The sequence below is a fragment of the Chrysemys picta genome, chromosome 2, assembly GCF_011386835.1.
Source record: "Chrysemys picta bellii isolate R12L10 chromosome 2, ASM1138683v2, whole genome shotgun sequence".
Lineage (NCBI taxonomy): Eukaryota > Metazoa > Chordata > Testudines > Emydidae > Chrysemys > Chrysemys picta.
Window position 1 is genome coordinate 16607036 of NC_088792.1, and position 18430 is coordinate 16625465.

The following is an 18430-nucleotide window of genomic DNA, read 5'->3' on the forward strand; positions in this document are numbered from 1 at the left end:
CTTATGATCGAGTATATACGGCATTTCCATTTTATTGGTGTGTCCTCTCTAACAACTACCTGCATTAGTTATCTTACTTGCAACTAATAAAGAATAAGTCTTATTCATGTACTTAATATAGTTTCCTACCTCAAGTAACTACGAATTCGCTTTAAAGAATTTCCACCTAAACATTAGTACCTGTATTTTAACAAATGTAAGTTGTAGTTCTAAATATTCTCAGTTGCCTCTAGTTCAGATAACTGCAGTGCTATCTAGCCATACTGTTTCAATATTTTGTATATCTTAAAGAGATTCTTGTATAGGTATCAAACAAACTTCATCAGTTTTCCACACATCCACTTTCCTGCCAGGTCAGTGCAAAAGATTTTCCAATGACTGTTGTAGTGTTCTACTACTCGCTTCCCACCCCAGTGCAAGTTGCTACTGTTTATAAACACCTGCTTTCTTTGTCAGTTTTTTACCCTCTCCAGCGTATTATCTAGTTACTTAGATTGCAGATTTGTGCTCTATGAACTGTATCAAAAGATTTCCTAAATCCAGCTAAATTTATATGCCTAACTTCCTTCCCTCAAACACACCGAGGAAGTAATAAAACAATCACGTGTCTGACATTATTACTCTATCTGTGAATCCATGCCAAGCCTCCTTGATTGTGGCAGCAATAGCACATAGCTATAAGTAAGGGTGGAGAAGGCTCTTAATCCATGGCGCTATTTTCAGTGGTTTATTCCTTCATGGAAAAAAAAATAGCGTTTGAGCTGGAATTTCTCATACAGGGGGGGGGGGGGGAACGGAGGCTGCGTGCTCTGGCAGATCAAAGCAAGTTCGATAGAACGCAGTTTCACCTATAATGCGGTAAGATTTTTTGGCTCCCAAGGATGGCATTATATCGGGGTAGAGGTGTAATATTTCCATATACCTTTTCCTGAACTCAGACAATATAAAACATTTCAATTTAATGGCATTAGACTTGAGTAGTTGTAGCCTTCAGTGGAGAATGCATGTTTTGCAAAGTCTGTTAGTTAAGAAATTAAGTTAATGAGTGAAAACAGCCTACTCTGCATAGGCAATTCATTATTTCCCTTAATTGGTTCAGTGTGCGCCCAGGTACACAACCCTGGGCAACTTGACATGCTACTTAGCAAGCAGTAAAATATAATATAGTGGGAGAGAACTACACTTTTTTCTATAGCTGTAAGTGCACATTTTATAGTAATTCACATGCTCTTCAAGTTAATTTTAATACTTCTTTTCCAGCGAGATTATGCACATAAATGAATTGTGCACTGTTGATTTATTTTTAAATTGTACCCTTTTCTACAGCTTTAAATGCACATGTGCCATGTTATGGCATATTTGTTGGGTAATCACATAATGAAACACCACTTTAATGCACAAGTACAAGGGGTTTAAATATTGTAATGAACGCATAAGAATCTATATAGATTCTTACACCACATCTATGCCCTAACAGATTAGATGAGATTAAAGGACAGAGTTAAGATTGCTCTAGGAACCATAACCCTAAATGTCCTGACCTTAGCATCATTAACATCTCAACCTTGGTGTTGCAACAAGGTACCGTTTGGCATATAACAACACTAACCATTATCTACATTACTAAGCAAAAGACACTAGAATTTGATAGAACATGTCGACTGTCCTTTTTCCAGGCGACATCTCATAGGTAATGATGTAGCAACATAACTGCATCCCAACAAGATTGCCCTTGGGAGCCCAGCAGCTTGCGTGCCTGTGTGTGTGCTGAACACAAATGCCAGTAAAGGCCATGAGGACATTAATGCAGTTGCATTCGTTGTAAAGACACGTTTGTTACATTTTATCATTTCTCCTGGGATCAAAGCATAACAGCATGGGGGAACTAAAAGGCCACCATTAAAATACAAACTGAACACTCAAGAAATGTATAATTAAAACTGACTTGGTTAATTAAAATCTTTCTAAAAATTCAAAATGGAGTTTTCACCATTTATGTTGTTTGTTAACACCTGGTATCTCACTCAGCGTGGACCATGAAACTAGACTGGTCAGTTTGTACCTGCTGGTTCTCATGCCACAGGGTTAGTGTGTTCTCAGCATCCAATCTTGGGCATTTGAACAGGTTTTAGAAGATTGCAACCATCCTCTCTTTCTTTACAACTAGATGAGAGGGGTTGGAAGGCCCAGAAACATTCTTCTGTTGTAATACAGGATAATAATATGGCAGAAGTTGAGAACCAGTACATTACAGCATGGGGGCATTGTGTTATACCATGCACCTGTCACAGTGCTGTTGTATTTGGGAGCATATGCTATAAGAGGAAATCTGGTTATGCTAAACATTCCCATTCTCATGAGGATCAGCACTACAATGACTAAGGAGTCTGGAAGGACTGATTTATTGGGTGGTGGGAAAAAAAAAAGAGTAAAATCTAAATGTCTAAATGAATATGGAGCTTGACTATGCAACTAAGATGATGGGTGTGGTGGGAAAATAAGCCAGCTACAAATATTTGAAGGAATAAGAGGAATTACTTCTGAGCTATATGGTGGGGCAGAATTACTAAGAGGAATGGGATAGAGCTAGGAACAACTTCAATGAATAGGACAGACTTTTTAACTTAGGGCCAAATTTGGCCCTGACTTAACCCCAAGGATTTCAATAGGGTTGCACAGGAAATAAGTTCAAGTAGAATTTCGTATGAGACCTAAACTCCAGAATGGTCTTTCCCAAGTAGTAGTGGAAACCTCATGTCTCAGAATACTTAAAATCAGACAGGATAAAAGAACTAGGAAATATACAGTTGGGAATAATCTATTTTCCTGCAAAAGCAGGATTAGTTCTATTTTGGCATTTAAATCGTAGAACCAGACCATCATCTTGATGGCCCAGTAAGTTTTTGCCCAGACCTCTGAGTGCTATGATTCTTATATACCATCTTTTAGCTACATTTTTTTAAACTAAAAATGGGCCCAGAACTATTGGACAGTGTTCCTTTAAACTTTGAAACTAAGGAAAACTTTTAAAAATTGCAATTGTTCTCTTTTGATAACTCAGCATTGGGTTACCCACACTTATGAGGCTTGATCATATTTTCCTAAAATCCAAGCTCTTTAATGCATCCACACCCTTCACACAGCAGTGCCCATCTCCCCTACAGCTGACTACAGACAGCACCACACCCCAACATACTTGTACTTCCGTGGTCCATCCCCTCAGTCTCTGCCAAACTACAATCCTACCCTCAACCCAGCTAGCAGGGACAGGGAGTAAAGAAACCCTTTACAATATCATTAAAGCAAAAACATCTCAAACGCTAATACAGATCTTGGGGGGTGTTTTCCTAGACAGCTCCAAATGACTCCATGTTTTCCTTTATGTAGCCAAGTACTCTTGGAAGAACATATTGCTCTTCACTCAATGGTACAGGACACATTTTTCAGAGCATGCCAGAATTGCTTAGCTTTCCTGTAAAAAAATACCCCCAAAAGTGCCTTTTGTGGCTTCCATACTGAAAGCAAAGAGTTCTTAAGTGAGAATTTTGAGAGATATACACAAGCAATTAAAGCAGGTTAATGGGACCCAGTTGAATTGGGCTGCTTCTGGACATTACTAATGTAATTTGCAAGCCTTTCCCACTTGAAATACAATTTAAATTTGTAGCTATTACCTGTCATAGCAGTTGAAGTCATCTAACCAGCAGCCTTTCTTCACCAACTCAATGGAGCCAGAGTTGTTTCTCCAAGAAGCATAGCAATGGAGCCGTTTGTCCTTCTCTCCTTCACAGCGTTCCACGCCACTCTGATTGGTCTTCTCCAGCTCCCAGTTGGCATTGTAGTAGATGCATTCCCTTGTCTCTGCCTCCCCATGACCTGGCCCTGAGTATCCAAAACCAAAATGTGCTTACATGAAACCAAAGTAAAATACATGAAAAGACATTTTCACATGCTTAGCTGCTGAGCATCAGTGATGTGAGTATACTACTTAGTGTGCATGTTTTATCTTTATCCGTACTTTACATGGAACACAGCACTGTAACAGCTGAGCATATCACATTTAATTAACTCATTTATCTTCCCCACCCCTGTGAGGCAGAGAAGTATTATTCTCATTCTGCAGACAGGGAACTAACCCACAGAGAGGTTATGAAATTTGCTCAAGGTCAGATAGGATAGGAAGTCTATGGGAAGGCGAAGAATTGAACAGCAATCTCCTTGAGTGTCAATCCAGTGCCTTAACCACAAGATCATCCTAGGAGGAAGTGTAATGTTCAAGAGACGAACAACGTCCTGCAGAGATTTGTGTGGCCTCACCTTCAGTACAGGAATATAGCCCACAAAGGCCTAGGTATGGAATATGTTGTGCCACCTTAAACTGAGTGGGCTCCACTTAACTCAAAACAGAGCATTATGAGATGTACCTTCTCATTAAATAGGAGGGATGCTGGAATAGTCTCCCTTACCATGGAAACAGAGTAAAACCCAGGGCCCCAGGAAAGTTGTTACAGGTACGTTTGGGATTTCCCTGGTGTAACAATGCTGGTAAATTAACACAAGTGCAACCAACATTTCAGAACTATTAGTAGGCCAGCTTACCAAGAAAATACACTTCCAAAACTCACCATCATGCCTAAGTGGAGTATATGACATTTTGTATGCCCTAACCATTAAGGAAGTTAGTGTTTTGCTGGACCCGCATACAGTGTAATCACTCCCCTCACCAAGACAGGAACATTTTATCTGAAGGACGAGATTCCTTTGGGGTCTGAGGGAATTACTCGTGAGGGGTGAAATTCACCCTGTGCCTCACCAAAGTCCCACTTAAACCCTATTATAATAAATGAATATACATTTCTACATGTTCGGTTATTCTGAAGGTGTAAGTGGGACATCAGCCTCAGGCTGGGTCTCTGCACAGGGTGAATTTCATTCAACATGATTCCCTTCTTCCCTCCCCCCATTAACTTGACTGAGGCAGACACAGTAACTGGGTTGAGTTAAATAAGCCACCATGAACTGGTGCAAGCAAAGAGTCTCTCATCGTCCTACTGATACTAACTAGAAGCCAAAGTAATAACAAGCCCTCACTGGATTCAAAATGAAGTGCTGCCAAAAACTGTTACACTGATCCAAAGAATTTTTTTGAATTGAAAAAGGGATCAAGTATGAGATGAACAGATCACACTCAGACATGCACAGTCTTGTGTCTCAAAAAATCCTAGCTTTGTTATAGACATTCTGTAGGAGGTATTTTAAAGACGAACGTTAAAAGTAGGAGGAGAAATCAAATGCAACAAGACACATCAAGAACAGAGTATAAATAGAAACCCCAGAAACATCACCACTGAGCCACAAATAGCAGGTTGCTTTTTAAACTCCTGCTGAGATGCTGAACTATAAACACATTACACACAACCAGAAATAGTTTAAGTTTTCAAATTAGTATTATTCTCTTAGGCTGTAGCCATACCACCATGGGATCACCCAGGTTAAAACAAGGTCAGGCCTGGTCATTACTTTGACAGGCTGCTTCCAAGGAAAATCTAGGTATTGGCAATTCAGTAAACAACACTGAATCAATCCCCCAGCCTGGTGATAAAGGAACAATCGTGCTGCTAGAAGTGTCATTATCAGGCTGAGATGTAAAAATCTAGCTCCTGTCTCCTTGTGGCCAATGAAAATCTCAATGCACTTTGAGGGTTCAATTCTGCCCACTTTACAAGGCAGACCTTGAGGTGAAGGCACTTAGTCCCCATTACTACAGTATCTGAGCACCGCACAATCGTTAAAATTTATCTGCACAACAACCCCATGAGGTAGGACAGAGCTATTATCTTCACTTTACAGATGAAGAACTGAGGCACAGAGAGAGACTAAGTGACTTGCCCAAGGTCACACAGGAAATCTGTGGCAGAGCGATGAATTCACCTCGGGTCTCCCAAATCCCAGACTAGCATCCTAACCACTGGATCCGCCTTCCTTTCTACAGCCTGTAACCTTCTGATGTGCATTAAATCTTCCTCACTTCCTCTCTGAATTGTTGTAGGGTGGTAAGATTTGCCTCCATTTCACTGGTGGGAGTACTCTGGAGAAAGCTTGGAGAGTGGTCTGCATTCAAGGTGCTATGCTAGTGTAAATTTAGCCTTGACTACACCAGGAAACTAGCCTACTACTGACAACTGGTGCTGAACAAGGTTTAAGTACAAGGATGGACCAGGACAAGCCAGGGCTTCTGAAATGGTGCTGAACATGGTTTGCCACGAGCCATTCTTGCAGTTAAATCTTGCTCTGCACCAAGTCAGCTGCCCTGGTTACTTGACTTGATCTATCAGCAGCACTGGGTAATTTCTCTAGTGTGGAGAAGACAGACTGGAGGAACTCTTTATATTTTTAAGAGGTGTTTAATTCTCCAATACCTCTTTTTTCCCCCCCCCCAAGTAGAATGTTTAATCTGTATCATGGGAGAGATTTAAAAGGGTGGGAAACAGCCATAAAGTGGAGCTTTAAAACAGAAAATTATATTCAAAACACACACAAGAGAGTTCAATTTTAACAGCACCTGAAGGTTTTATCAGCACTTGCAAATCTCCATCCAAGTCCTCCTCTGACAAGTTGCTTACTATAGTAAAAAACAGCCACAAATATTCCCAGACACAGAGAAGTGCCAATATTGCTGCCTCTCCGTAAAGCCTTTGCATTTGATCTGTTGATATTTACATGACAATTTGTTATAGAATTAAGCCTGTTAAATACCCAGTGAAATCAGCAGCAAATAATGGACAATTGTCTTGTGTGTAGGAAAGTAAGGGATGCCTTTTTTTCTTTGAAAGCTATGAATGAAGGTCTTTGCTTTATTGTAATATATAACATGGCTTCCATCTTAAACAGTTGCTGATTGCTAGCCTATATTTAACATAATCTTCTGGTCTTCTCTAGAAAATGATTGCACAATCAAAGGATGCATCAAGTTCAAGAATTCCATAAAATCTTCTCCACAGAACCAAAGAGGGATAATATTCCCCAACTTTCCACTAAGCTCACTGGAGTGAGATTTTTCTTTCTTCCCTACCCAAACCTCCTAGATGGCAGCCTCATCTAGTGAACCAAACAGAGGGGTGGTAGTCCCCAATTCTAGTCCCAGCTCAGACAACTCTCTGTATAACCTCAGGCACAAATGTATAACCTCCACTACCCCCTCTCTAAAGGGGGGAGAATATAATTTGCAAGGATGTTGTGATGAGTAATGTTTGCACAGTGCTTTGGAAAGGAAATGTAAAAAGCAGTAGTTGTAGTTCTGGGACCAGGAAGCAACAGATACTTGAGCATGAGAAATTCTGTAATGAGCCTGGGGCATACCCCCGCCCCTCCCCCCCATAGAACACGGGTCTTCTCTGGCGCAAGCTTCAGACTAAGGGTAAGACTTGCTTCCCCCCAAAAAATCTAAATCTACATCCAACAAATATACCAAAAAACCCTTTGGTGTCTTATCTGCTCCACCCGTCCACCCAAGATACAGAAAAAATGTGTTTTCTTTGTTTAAAAAAAAAAAAAAATAGCCCTTAAGGGTAGTTGTCTTAAAGAAACACTTCTTTATAAACTGCACTGTTTGCAACATGCGCTTAGTCGTAAACAGCCCTTTGACAAGCATCTTATCCTGCTGTTTCTACAGCTACAAGGACCAAGGTGGGACCCTTTTGTTTTTCTCCAGGACAGTCTCAGCAGGAAGTTGCACAGCTTTAGGAATGAGTGTTAAATTACCTGCAGCTGCAGCGCAACCTTCTGTAATGGGTCATGATGAGCCCTGGTCTACACTACAAACTTATGCCGGTATAACTATGTCGCTCAGGGGTGTGGAAAACCCACACGCCTGAGCCACGCAGTTATACCGACTTAGCTCCCAGCGTAGGCCCTACTAGATCTGCTTCTCAGGGAGGTGGAGTACCTAGACTGATGGGAGAACCTCTCCCATCAACTTAGGGCTTGGCTACACTCGGGACTTCACAGCGCTGCCGCGGCAGCGCTATGCAGCGTGAGTGTAGTCGCAGCGCTGTATGTACTCCACCTCTCCGAGGGGAATAGCTTGCAGCGCTGCGAGCGAGCGTGCAGCGCTGCAGGCACTGATTACACTGGTGCTTTACAGCGCTGCACTCGCTGCGCTCAGGGGGGTGTTTTTTCACACCCCTGAGCGCAGCAAGTTGCAGCGCTGTACACCGCCAGTGTAGCTAAAGCCATAGGTAGCATCTTCACTAAGCACTACAGCTTCACCGTTGCAGCGCTGTAAGTGTAGACAAGCGCTGTGACTGAAGCTGGTAGCAAAATGCATTCTTTGCAGTCTCTGTATTAAAACAACGTTAAAGTAAATTGAATGAAGGTGGGCAGACTTAAATAGGTTGACAATATCCCTTTAAGGAAGAAAGCACAGTAGGTGTCACTTCATAGCTTGTGTAGTCCCTTTTAATAACTAAAATGAAAACTATTCAAGGAACAGGTTGAGTCAAAATAGATTGCATAAAAATTAGTACAGAATAATGGGTAATTTACCAAAATTTGGGGCCTGATTTTCAGAACAACAGGGCTTAACTTGGCTTGTAAATACAAATGTATGCACAACTTATTTATTTGCAAACAGGTGGTTACATGCCTATATGGCTATTTGTGCATGTAATTTTACATTATAGGAGGACCGTGCTTGCACACTGAATTGTTGCAGTTGCATGTACCAAATAAGCAACTATGCATACATATTTGCATACATAATTATGAAAACCAAGCCATGTCTGTCTTACTGGGTATCTATAACAGATCAGAGAGCCATTACAGGAGAGATATAAGCCATGAAGGAAACAAAGAGGACCCAGAAAAAAATGGTTTCAGAGTAGCAGCCGTGTTAGTCTGTATCCGCAAAAAGAACAGGAGTACTTGTGGCACCTTGTATGCATCCGAAGAAGTGGGCTGTAGTCCACGAAAGCTTATGCTCTAATAAATTTGTTAGTCTCTAAGGTGCCACAAGTACTCCTGTTCTTTTTTCCAGAAAAAAATGTATGCATAGATTGTTTGGCTTGAATAATACCTCAAAACATACCAAAGGTCAGCATGGTGATGAAAATAGACTTTCTGTATTTGTCCATAAAAATCAACATCTGTCTTAAAAAAAATATTTTTTTTTCCAAAGTCACACCCCTTTCCCTATATTTGTGCAGCACAACAACAACAAATCTCTTAAATGGAGTGGACTTCATTATATACCTAATAGGCCCGGAAAAACTCTAAAAGAGCATCCAGCCTCATCTCTAAAGGGCCTTGAACGAATCCACCTTTACAAAGTGCTTCTAAAATTATTTATTCCCTCAGCATAAGTGGAAATTAAAGGGAGTGAAATGCCTGCAAGATGCATGGAAACTTTTTAAAAACACCATTAGACAGGTTCAAACTATATGTGTAACCCCAATCAAAAAACGAACGAACAAAATAAGAGACCAAAAAATGCCACCAAGGCTAAACAGACTAAAAGAGGTGCTTAGAAGCAAAAAGGCATCCTTTAAAAATTAGAAGTCAAATCTTAGTGAGGAAAATAGGAAAGAGCATAAATGCTGGCAAGTCAACTGCAAAAGTATATTTCGATAGGCCAAAAAAGAATTTGAAGAGCATCAACCTCATGATGACATTTTGAGCTGAACGATTTGCTGAATTCCTGCAGATATAAGGAGTGCCTTGCTTATTTTTCCACCCTATTTATAAAGCCTTTACATTATAGGTGCTCCACAAATAAGTTAACATCTATACACCATGAATTTACCAAACAAAAATCCAGTCTACTGGTATTAGCATCTGTCACCAGTGCCCAAGCTTCTTCCAGGTTAATAGGCTGGCACAGCAACCTCTGCTTGATCAAAGCCCAGTAATGAATCAAACTGGATTGTAAGGCTTCACACCACTTTGAAGTGACATGTCCTCAAAGGGAGGAGGGGACAGGGTCTTGACTAGTTCCACCTTAGGTTAAAAATACCTGGTACAACCAAGACCAGCTGAAAGCATTTTTGTTTTTAAAGCCATATAAGGTTTATAACTCCCTAAAACCAGAATTCAGTACAACACTGGGAACACCAGCCACAGAATGTGTAGAAGGAAGATTAGCTTGAGTTCTGTTTTCTGTCAATAGACTAGGTAGCTCCCAAGACAAAAGCTCTGAAGTTTTCTATCAATCAGTGGCTGTTAAACTATTCTGAACATATATAATATAACCATGGTAACCGGTGGTGATGTCATTACAGCCAGTCTCAAAAAGGACAGGAGGCTTTAAGTCATTTTCTTTCAAAATTAAAAAAGGAACTTCATATTAAGAAATGCATCCTCTCTACTCACCAGGGATGACAATAACCAGGGGCTTCTATATTCACACCATGACTCAGACTTCACCGCTTCCACAGACATCTATGTAGTGATTCCTTCTCCTCCCCCACTATTTTTTTTAAACTTGGGCTCAAGTCAATTAAAGATAACAAGGAAATTATTCAAAAGAATTAGATTATTACACTTTTTTCTCAAACCACTAATATAATGCATTCCTTGAAATATAGGGAATATATTTTTAACAGACATTAGCAGCAACTTGGGAAAAGGATGCAATAAAGATTTAATTCTTTTGAATAATTTCCTGTCATTTTAAATTGAATAGGGTTTGTTTCTTTCTCAAAGAAAGTTCTAGAAAAAAAAGCCCATGAAAGACCACAGAAGCCCAGAATTGCTCAAAGTCCATAACACCAGGTAAGTATTCTTGTTTACAGAAAACAGCTCAGTGACATGGAAACACTATCTGATTTACTGAAATATTGCACACACACACACACACACACACACACACACACACACGGCTAATCTGTTGGCCCAAAGCAGAGGATCACTCAGGAAAAGGTTTAACAAATCATTGCTTTGCCTAGGTAACATCTGATCCAAGAAGGTTTAGCTAGGTCATGAGCATTAGCACCACTACCCTGCACCAGTAAAAAAAAAAAAGCATTGCCAGTAGTCAGTCAATTTCTGGAAATAGGGCATTTTCAATTTCAGCTCAACTGGTCATTTTGATATTTTGTTTAAAGGAGGGGATCATATTATTCATCCATTAGGAAATTCTATTTTGTGTAACCTCAGTTAAGGACAAAGCCAAAATGTAATTATTTTTTCCCCTTTACATCGCTAACTATATCTGTCTCAGAAAGGTTTTGGTTCTTTAATAAAAACACCAGGGAGATCAATCAAAAGCATTTAATGCCTTGTTGCTCCTGCAGTTCATGTTTAAATGCTCTTTGGGTCGCAAACGAGGCAATTTGGACAGTCAGAGCTCAAACTGGATTAGTAATCACAAAAACCCAGTGGGGGATGTGTGTTATATTATTTGCAGTGGTGTTGTAGCTGTGTTGGTCCCAGGATATTAGAGAGAGGTGTGAGAGGTAATATTTTATTGGTCCAATAAAAATATATTACCTCACCTACCTTGTCTGTGTTATATTAGACAGACAGACCAGTGCTGTATCTAAGAGGACAAAACACCACAAAGGTTAGGAAATTGTGCATCAGAGCAAGGCATGGCCACACAGCACTTGCCTCCATATATCTCAATGTGTGGAGGGAAGCATGGAGTGTGGCACAATTGGGATTTGTTTATTAACATCCTAAGGGATGCATGCTTCTGTCCGACCCTTGCCACAGAGTTAATAGGCAAATGCCAACCATTTCTCCATTAACCCTACTCATTAGGAGGTGTCTCTCCACAGTTTCCTTGCTTCACTAAACCAAGACATTGCCTTGCTTGACAAATGATATCTTCAGAAGGCCTTTTTTCTCTCCCTGTATCACTGGATTTCAGATATGCAGCCTTTATAGAGGGCAAGCTATTGCATAGCACCATGAAATGTCTTTTGGGATATTTCTCTGAAACACACTTTTATATCGGCATGAATTATGAGATTATTTCTTCTTTGTATTGCCATAGCACTCAGGAGTTCAGTCACGCACCACAATCCCATTGTGCTAGTTGTACAAACACCTAAAAAGAGTCTGTTTCTGCCCCCAGCTGCTTACAATCTGAGTGGAAGAAAATCTGAGAGTTTAAAAGTGAGGTTTTTTTATATATCCTAAAGGCATTTCCTGTTAAAGTTAACCAAAGAGAGGAGATACTTCCGATCAGATGTCAGAGATAACTAAGCGTTCTTGCCCACCATTTCATATGCGTCCACAACATTCCATCTCCCTGCTCACTACCCCATTCCACCACTGTTTTGAATCCCAGGAAAACCCTGTCAGAGACGGCTCTTCATTTCCTAGCTCTTCTCCAGGGAGAGAGTAGTCGTGTGTTTATAACATGCAATATAGACCTATAACAATGTAGAAATAAGAAGTCTCTGGTGAACTGCCATTGCCAGAAAGCTTCAGTGTCTGAACAGCAGCACTTCACCCGCCACACATGGTCCTCTGAGTTTCATCAGCAGGGACATTTCAAATATGCTTTCAAATGTGCTGAGTCTATTAAGACTGGGCCCAAAGTGCTTTTCTACTGATTCTGCTTGACATTTCTAAATATCACAATTCCAAATTTAATTCACTGGTAATTGGAAAAACTGTAATGCATGTAAATGGACAAGACGATATTGAAGGTCAGGCATCAAGAAACTGTGCCCTTAAAATAGTGGCTCCAAACTATGGGGTGTGCCCTTTAGGGGGCATGACTAAACATTCGGGGAAGGCGCAGCAGGATGAGGACCAGCCCCCACGGAGGGCAGGGAGGAAACACAGGCCAACCCCACTCTGCCCCCAGCTCTGCTCCTGGCCCTGGCCCCTGCACCAGGCCTGCTTCCAGCCCCCACCACGGCTTCCAGGGGAGCGTGGACCAGATAAGGGCAGGAGAGAGTGAGCAAAAAAGTTTGGGGATCTCTGCCCTACAAACGAATGTGTTTGTCATCTTGTCACCCTCTTACACTCGACTAACCAAAGCTTAAGAGCTCGGCAGTGTTTTTGGCAGGATGTACAAGAAAGGAAGTAAAACGGTACAATCTTTCTTTAAACTGCCAGGACAGATCATGTAAAACATGGTTTTTAAAGTCTGCCATAAATCAAAATCCAAATATTCTGGATTCCCTGTCCTGCCTAAAAGGAGATGCAATGGGAGAAACCTGCCAAGATATAAGTGACCTACTACATTACAATTTCTAGCAAGTAATGGATATGAAATATATAATGGGAATGAAATGCACAAGTTCCTCCTAATATTTTAATGGCACTATTTCAACTCAGTCACTTTGTATATAGTCACTTTGTCAGCAAGTTATCAGGGCAAGTGGGAGGCTCAATGGAAGAGTTATGTTGATGCATCTACGGTAGCTAAAAGAAGATTCTGTATGCTTGGAAGTTAATTTCTCCAAGTTCTTCTCTACTACTTTGTGGTTTGTAGGGTTATTTTAACCTTTACTTGCCATCAGGCTCACAAAGGGGGAAAGGAAGTCTTGTTAGATCTTTCCTCTCCAAAGGCAAGAGACACCAAATCCCAATTCAAGTCTCAGAGAAAAATTTATTTTCTGGCTTTATGCTAGGGCCTCCACTTTGTTCATATCAGAAAATCAAACAACAGCAAGACAGCCTCTGTTCAAGAAAGGCAGAAGGAGCTAAATGAGGAGAAGTGCTGCAGATCGAGAATAAAGGTGGCAGTTTGCTTGAGTAGCATCAGCTTCAGCAGAACACAAGCCTTTATTAACTAGGGTCCTCATCTGCATAAGCACATAGGGTGAAACTTGCTGTGGTGTGACAGGCCAGAGCATAGCCTTCTGCATGGGTCCAGCCCTGCAGTAGAGAGGTCAGGTGGTGGATGTTGCTGGTAAAAAGGTGTCTAGGTTGGCGGAACAGGGCTCATTGCCTATGGTAACTGCAGTAGAGACGTGTTTCTGTCCCAAAACCTTTCCATTCCTTCCACCGTGCATAAAACTCAGTGTCACTTAAAAAAAAAAAAGGCAGCACCGTGGGTTTGGAAGTCTTCAATCCAACCTGCACGTGTGTTCAGGGGGAGTTTCTCATCATCTGCTTTCACCAGTGGTTGAAACTAGCCCTGAATAGTTCCACCATATCCTATCCATTGTAAGAGGCTGCTAAGATCATCTAAGCAGTTTCTTTTAGGCTGCAAGCAGATTGATATCTGAATCAGACAGTTGGGGTCCCAGTTTTTGAGTGCTAAGCTGAGTTATCGCCCAGTACTCATATACTTTTCCAATGCCTGACAGCATCCATCAGCAAGCGTGGCCAATGCCTTTCCTCTTCGGTCAGGAAAGGTGATTAGTTTTTGGCCTGACTAAAACATGCGCCAGAACTTCAAAGTCAGGCTTGTGGCTCTTTCTCCCTATTCTCATTACACCAGTTTTGTTCAGGCAGCAAAGTCTTAACTTCCTTCCTTGTACTATCATCATAGACCGTTAAATTCTATGGAAGCTGGTCCTCTGGTTTATAACCAGAGATTGCAAACGGATGAGCTCACTTGATGCTGATCTGTAGCCTCTTTTTCCATCCAGAGTCAATAAGTTATACCAATAATTCTGCAGACCTTCAATGACACCTTGAGTTCCAGCAAAATCCATGCACGGCTGCCTGCAGACTGCTCTGATGGACGCAAAGCCTGTGCAATTTTAGTGGGCTAATCAAGGCACTCTGGGGGGGAAAAAAAAAAATCCTAGCACACTACATGGAGCAGAACCTTCCTCGCTGCTGCAAGTTTTGTTTGAGTAACTAATTGTGGCTTTTAGCCATCAGTCAGATTTTAGAAGCACCATCCTCACCAAGATGGCTTACTCACAAAGCTCTTGTGCAGGGGAAGGTATTTCAGGGAGCACACTGAAAAGCAAATGCTTGTGCAGTGAAGAATGATCTTCTTCGGCTTATAATCGGTGTTTATATTGATAAATGACAAACATGCACTACATCCCAAACATCAATTCCTCAATTCAATCCATTTGAGGGCATTTGGGAACTTCAGAGGATTCATTGGGGGCAAGTGACACCTTTTATATTGTGTTCTAGACTTCCACAGCGTGCAGCTTCCCTATCAAGAAATATGAAAACACTTACACTGGCTTTTTAAAGCATCTTCTCCAACTTTCACTGTTATTTCAAGAGTTAATTAGCTTCAGTCAAAGAAAGCAAAGAGGCTGAATGAGAGAATGAATGAAAAAAGGGCGCAAAGAAAAGCAACTCTCTAGCCTTTGCAATCATACACTGGCCTTTAGCCCCCCAAAGGAAGTCAAGACATTCCTGAAATTCTTCAGAGCACGAGAAGCCAAGCAGTCAAATAAGATGCCAATTTCTCCAGCCTTTTTGTTCCTAATGGTAAATCCCATATAAGCAATTCTGTCAGCCCCTTTTGCAATGAAGTTTGCTCCCAAGTGACTACACCACATTTAGAACCTATTTCATGTTTACAGAAATTTACCTTTCTTCTTTGGATCTGTTGAAACAAGGCTGTAACCAAATGACCTGATGAAGGAATGTAGCACAATCCAATACCACCATGAAACTTCCAGTGATTGTTTCTAGTACAATAATGGAAAGCATGAAGAAAGGGCCGGATAAGGGCAATGATTCTTTAAAGACATTTATAAAAGGGTGAAGTTCTTTTATGTAAAGAGTAAATAAATTAGTTTCCCATATTATCCTTCAGCTTGATTTCATGCTCCAACCAGCAGCTGTGTATCGATTCCACTTTGAAATCTATATGTGTTTGAGTACAAGTACAGTCCAAGAGATTTAAATCCCTGCTTGTCTGTCCTAGAGATGGAATTCCATTGAACAACTTTGAGTTCCTGTACAAAACACATTCCCTTCCTCTAAAGCTACAGATGTGCATAAAACAATCCAGACCACGCAGAAGTAACACACACCACACTCAATATGGACAAACATTTTCTTCCCACATTCCTATCCTGATGTCATACACTCAAAAGCCTCACTTCAGGAAATTGACACATTGCGCCTTAGCGATTCAACTTTACATTTAAAAACATTGGTTAGTTCCCATGGTGATTAGATTCAAATATTTCAGAAACAATATGAAGAAATTTTATAAGGAAAGAATAGGAAGTCATCCAGGAACATTTAACTGTACTGAATCTGATAAACCATAGGGCATCAGGCCTGGGGGGGGTCTCTGAAAAGTCAATTTCGCTGCTATTAATAGAGAAACGTGAGACTCATTTGAACTTTGTTATGGAGGTCCCCAAAACTACCAACATGGACGGTGCAACTGTAACTCAGTGCTGAGTCTTACAGGTCCCCCTCTGTGCTGATCCACAGAAGTTACGAATTGCTTCAGCCCCCAACTTCACCGGCTTGGCTCTTTCGCTCAAGCTATAGCACCTCATGCTTTTAGCTGAGGAGAGTCACTGGTTCAATCCACCGTGTGTCAGCCAAGATGTCAGGCTACACACAATCATCGCACCACTTTAAAATCTTCTCTGAACACTTTCAGTGTCCCATGAACCCAACTGTTCCAAACTTCTCCCAGACAAGCCCAAGGGCTGTACCTAATTCGCACAGACTAGGCAGCTGCCAACTTCTTTAACAGGGCTAAAGACTCTGAGCACACAGGGCTCCCCATGAGACACCACCACAGCTGTGTACCGCTGGAGCCCCTTTGTTTCTGAGAGAGAGCTGCGAACAAGACCCTCTGTGATGGGACCTTGACACAGGAGCTCAGTTTGAAAAATCCTGACTCCATGCACCTTCAGGACATACTGCAATTCTCACCTATGGAAGGTCAAGAATGGGGGCTGGCAGCTGTGGGTGAGGTGGGATTCGTTTGGGTTTCATTCTATGTTGGTTATTTTCTGGTTTTGATGCAAGTGATAGCTATTGGCTCTATTTCTTATATGCCAAAGGATCCTTGGGCTCAGGGATATTATCTCTCTTTAATATTATTCAGGCATTGAAATAAATGTTGCATCTCCGATTACTTTTATAAAATTGTGTTCCAATACCCTTGCATTCTCTATTTAAGTGCTTTTATCTAATCACTGCCATTTATCTGGCCGTCTCCATGCCAGGCCATGACGAGCTCTTATTATCTTCATTAAAACCTAGTCACTTGAAGAGACAGGCCAGTCCTCACTTACAGACAGCCCCCCAACCTGAAGCAAATACTCACCAGCCACCACACAACAAAAACACTAACCCAGGAACCTATCTTTGCAACAAAGCCTGTTGCCAACTCTGTCCACATATCTATTCAAGGGACATCATCATAGGACCTAATCACATCAGCCACACCATCAGAGGCTCATTCACCTGCACATCTACCAATGTGATCTATGTCATCATGTGCCAGCAACGCTCCTCTGCCATGTACATTGGCCAAACCGGACAGTTTCTACGCAAAAGAATAAATGGACACAAATCAGACGTCAAGAATTATAACATTCAAAAACCAGTCAGAGAACACTTCAACCTCCCTGGTCGCTAAATTACAGACCTAAAAATTGCAATACTCCAACAAAAAATCTTCAGAAACAGACTCCAATGAGAAACTGCAGAATTGGAATTAATTTGCAAACTGGACACCATTAAATTAGGCTTGAATAAAGACTGGGAGTGGATGGGTCATTACACAAAGTAAAACTATTTCCCCAGGCTAATTTTCCCCTCTACTGTTACTCACACCTTCTTGTCAACTATTGGAAATGGGCCATCCTGATTATCACTACAAAAGTATTTTCTCCCCTGCTGGTAATTGCCCACCTTAATTGATTATTCTCATTAGTTAGTATGGCAACACCCATTTTTTCATGTTCTCTGTGTGTATATATCTTCCTACTATATTTTCCACTGCATGCATCCGATGAAGTGGGTTTTAGCCCACGAAAGCTTATGCTCAAATAAATTTGTTAGTCTCTAAGGGGCCACAAGTACTCCTCCTCCTTTTTGCTGATACAGACTAACACGGCTACTACTCTGGAAAATGCTCTCTCAGCATTTCTCACAAGAGATTTACCACTAGGAATAAGCAAAAAACTAACTTGAGTCTCTGCAATGAAGAAACGGGTGGCTGCATAGCACGCGGTATTCTAGGACTGCAGGAGATGTTCCAGCCACCCATGACTTATATTCCATGTAGTGTTCACCAGATCCTTTTCACATCAACTGAAAGACTCCCACTGAGCCCCAAGCCAGCAAAGCACCTAAGAAGGAGCATAACTAAGGCTGGATCATCAAAAGGCTCCCCCCCAAAAAAAATTTCCATGAAGAAAACAAACTAAATCTTCTGAAGAGACTCTTGTTAACACTTTGCTCTGTACGAGTTTTTTTGTTTGTTTTTTGTTTTTTAAATGTACACTCTATCAACTTGCAATATTTTCCTACATGTCTGAAGTCACGGAGTTTTTGTCCTCATCCATATGGCAAT

At 41.1% G+C, this 18430-nt stretch overlaps 1 protein-coding gene across 1 annotated transcript in view; it reads right to left on the bottom strand.

The window, feature by feature from the left end:
- Window positions 1-18430, bottom strand: part of ACVR2B (activin A receptor type 2B) — a 159348-nt gene that overhangs the window by 27131 nt on the left and 113787 nt on the right. The window contains 1 exon segment of the mRNA XM_065582703.1: window positions 3675-3882. Coding sequence (XP_065438775.1) covers window positions 3675-3882 — 208 coding nt within the window.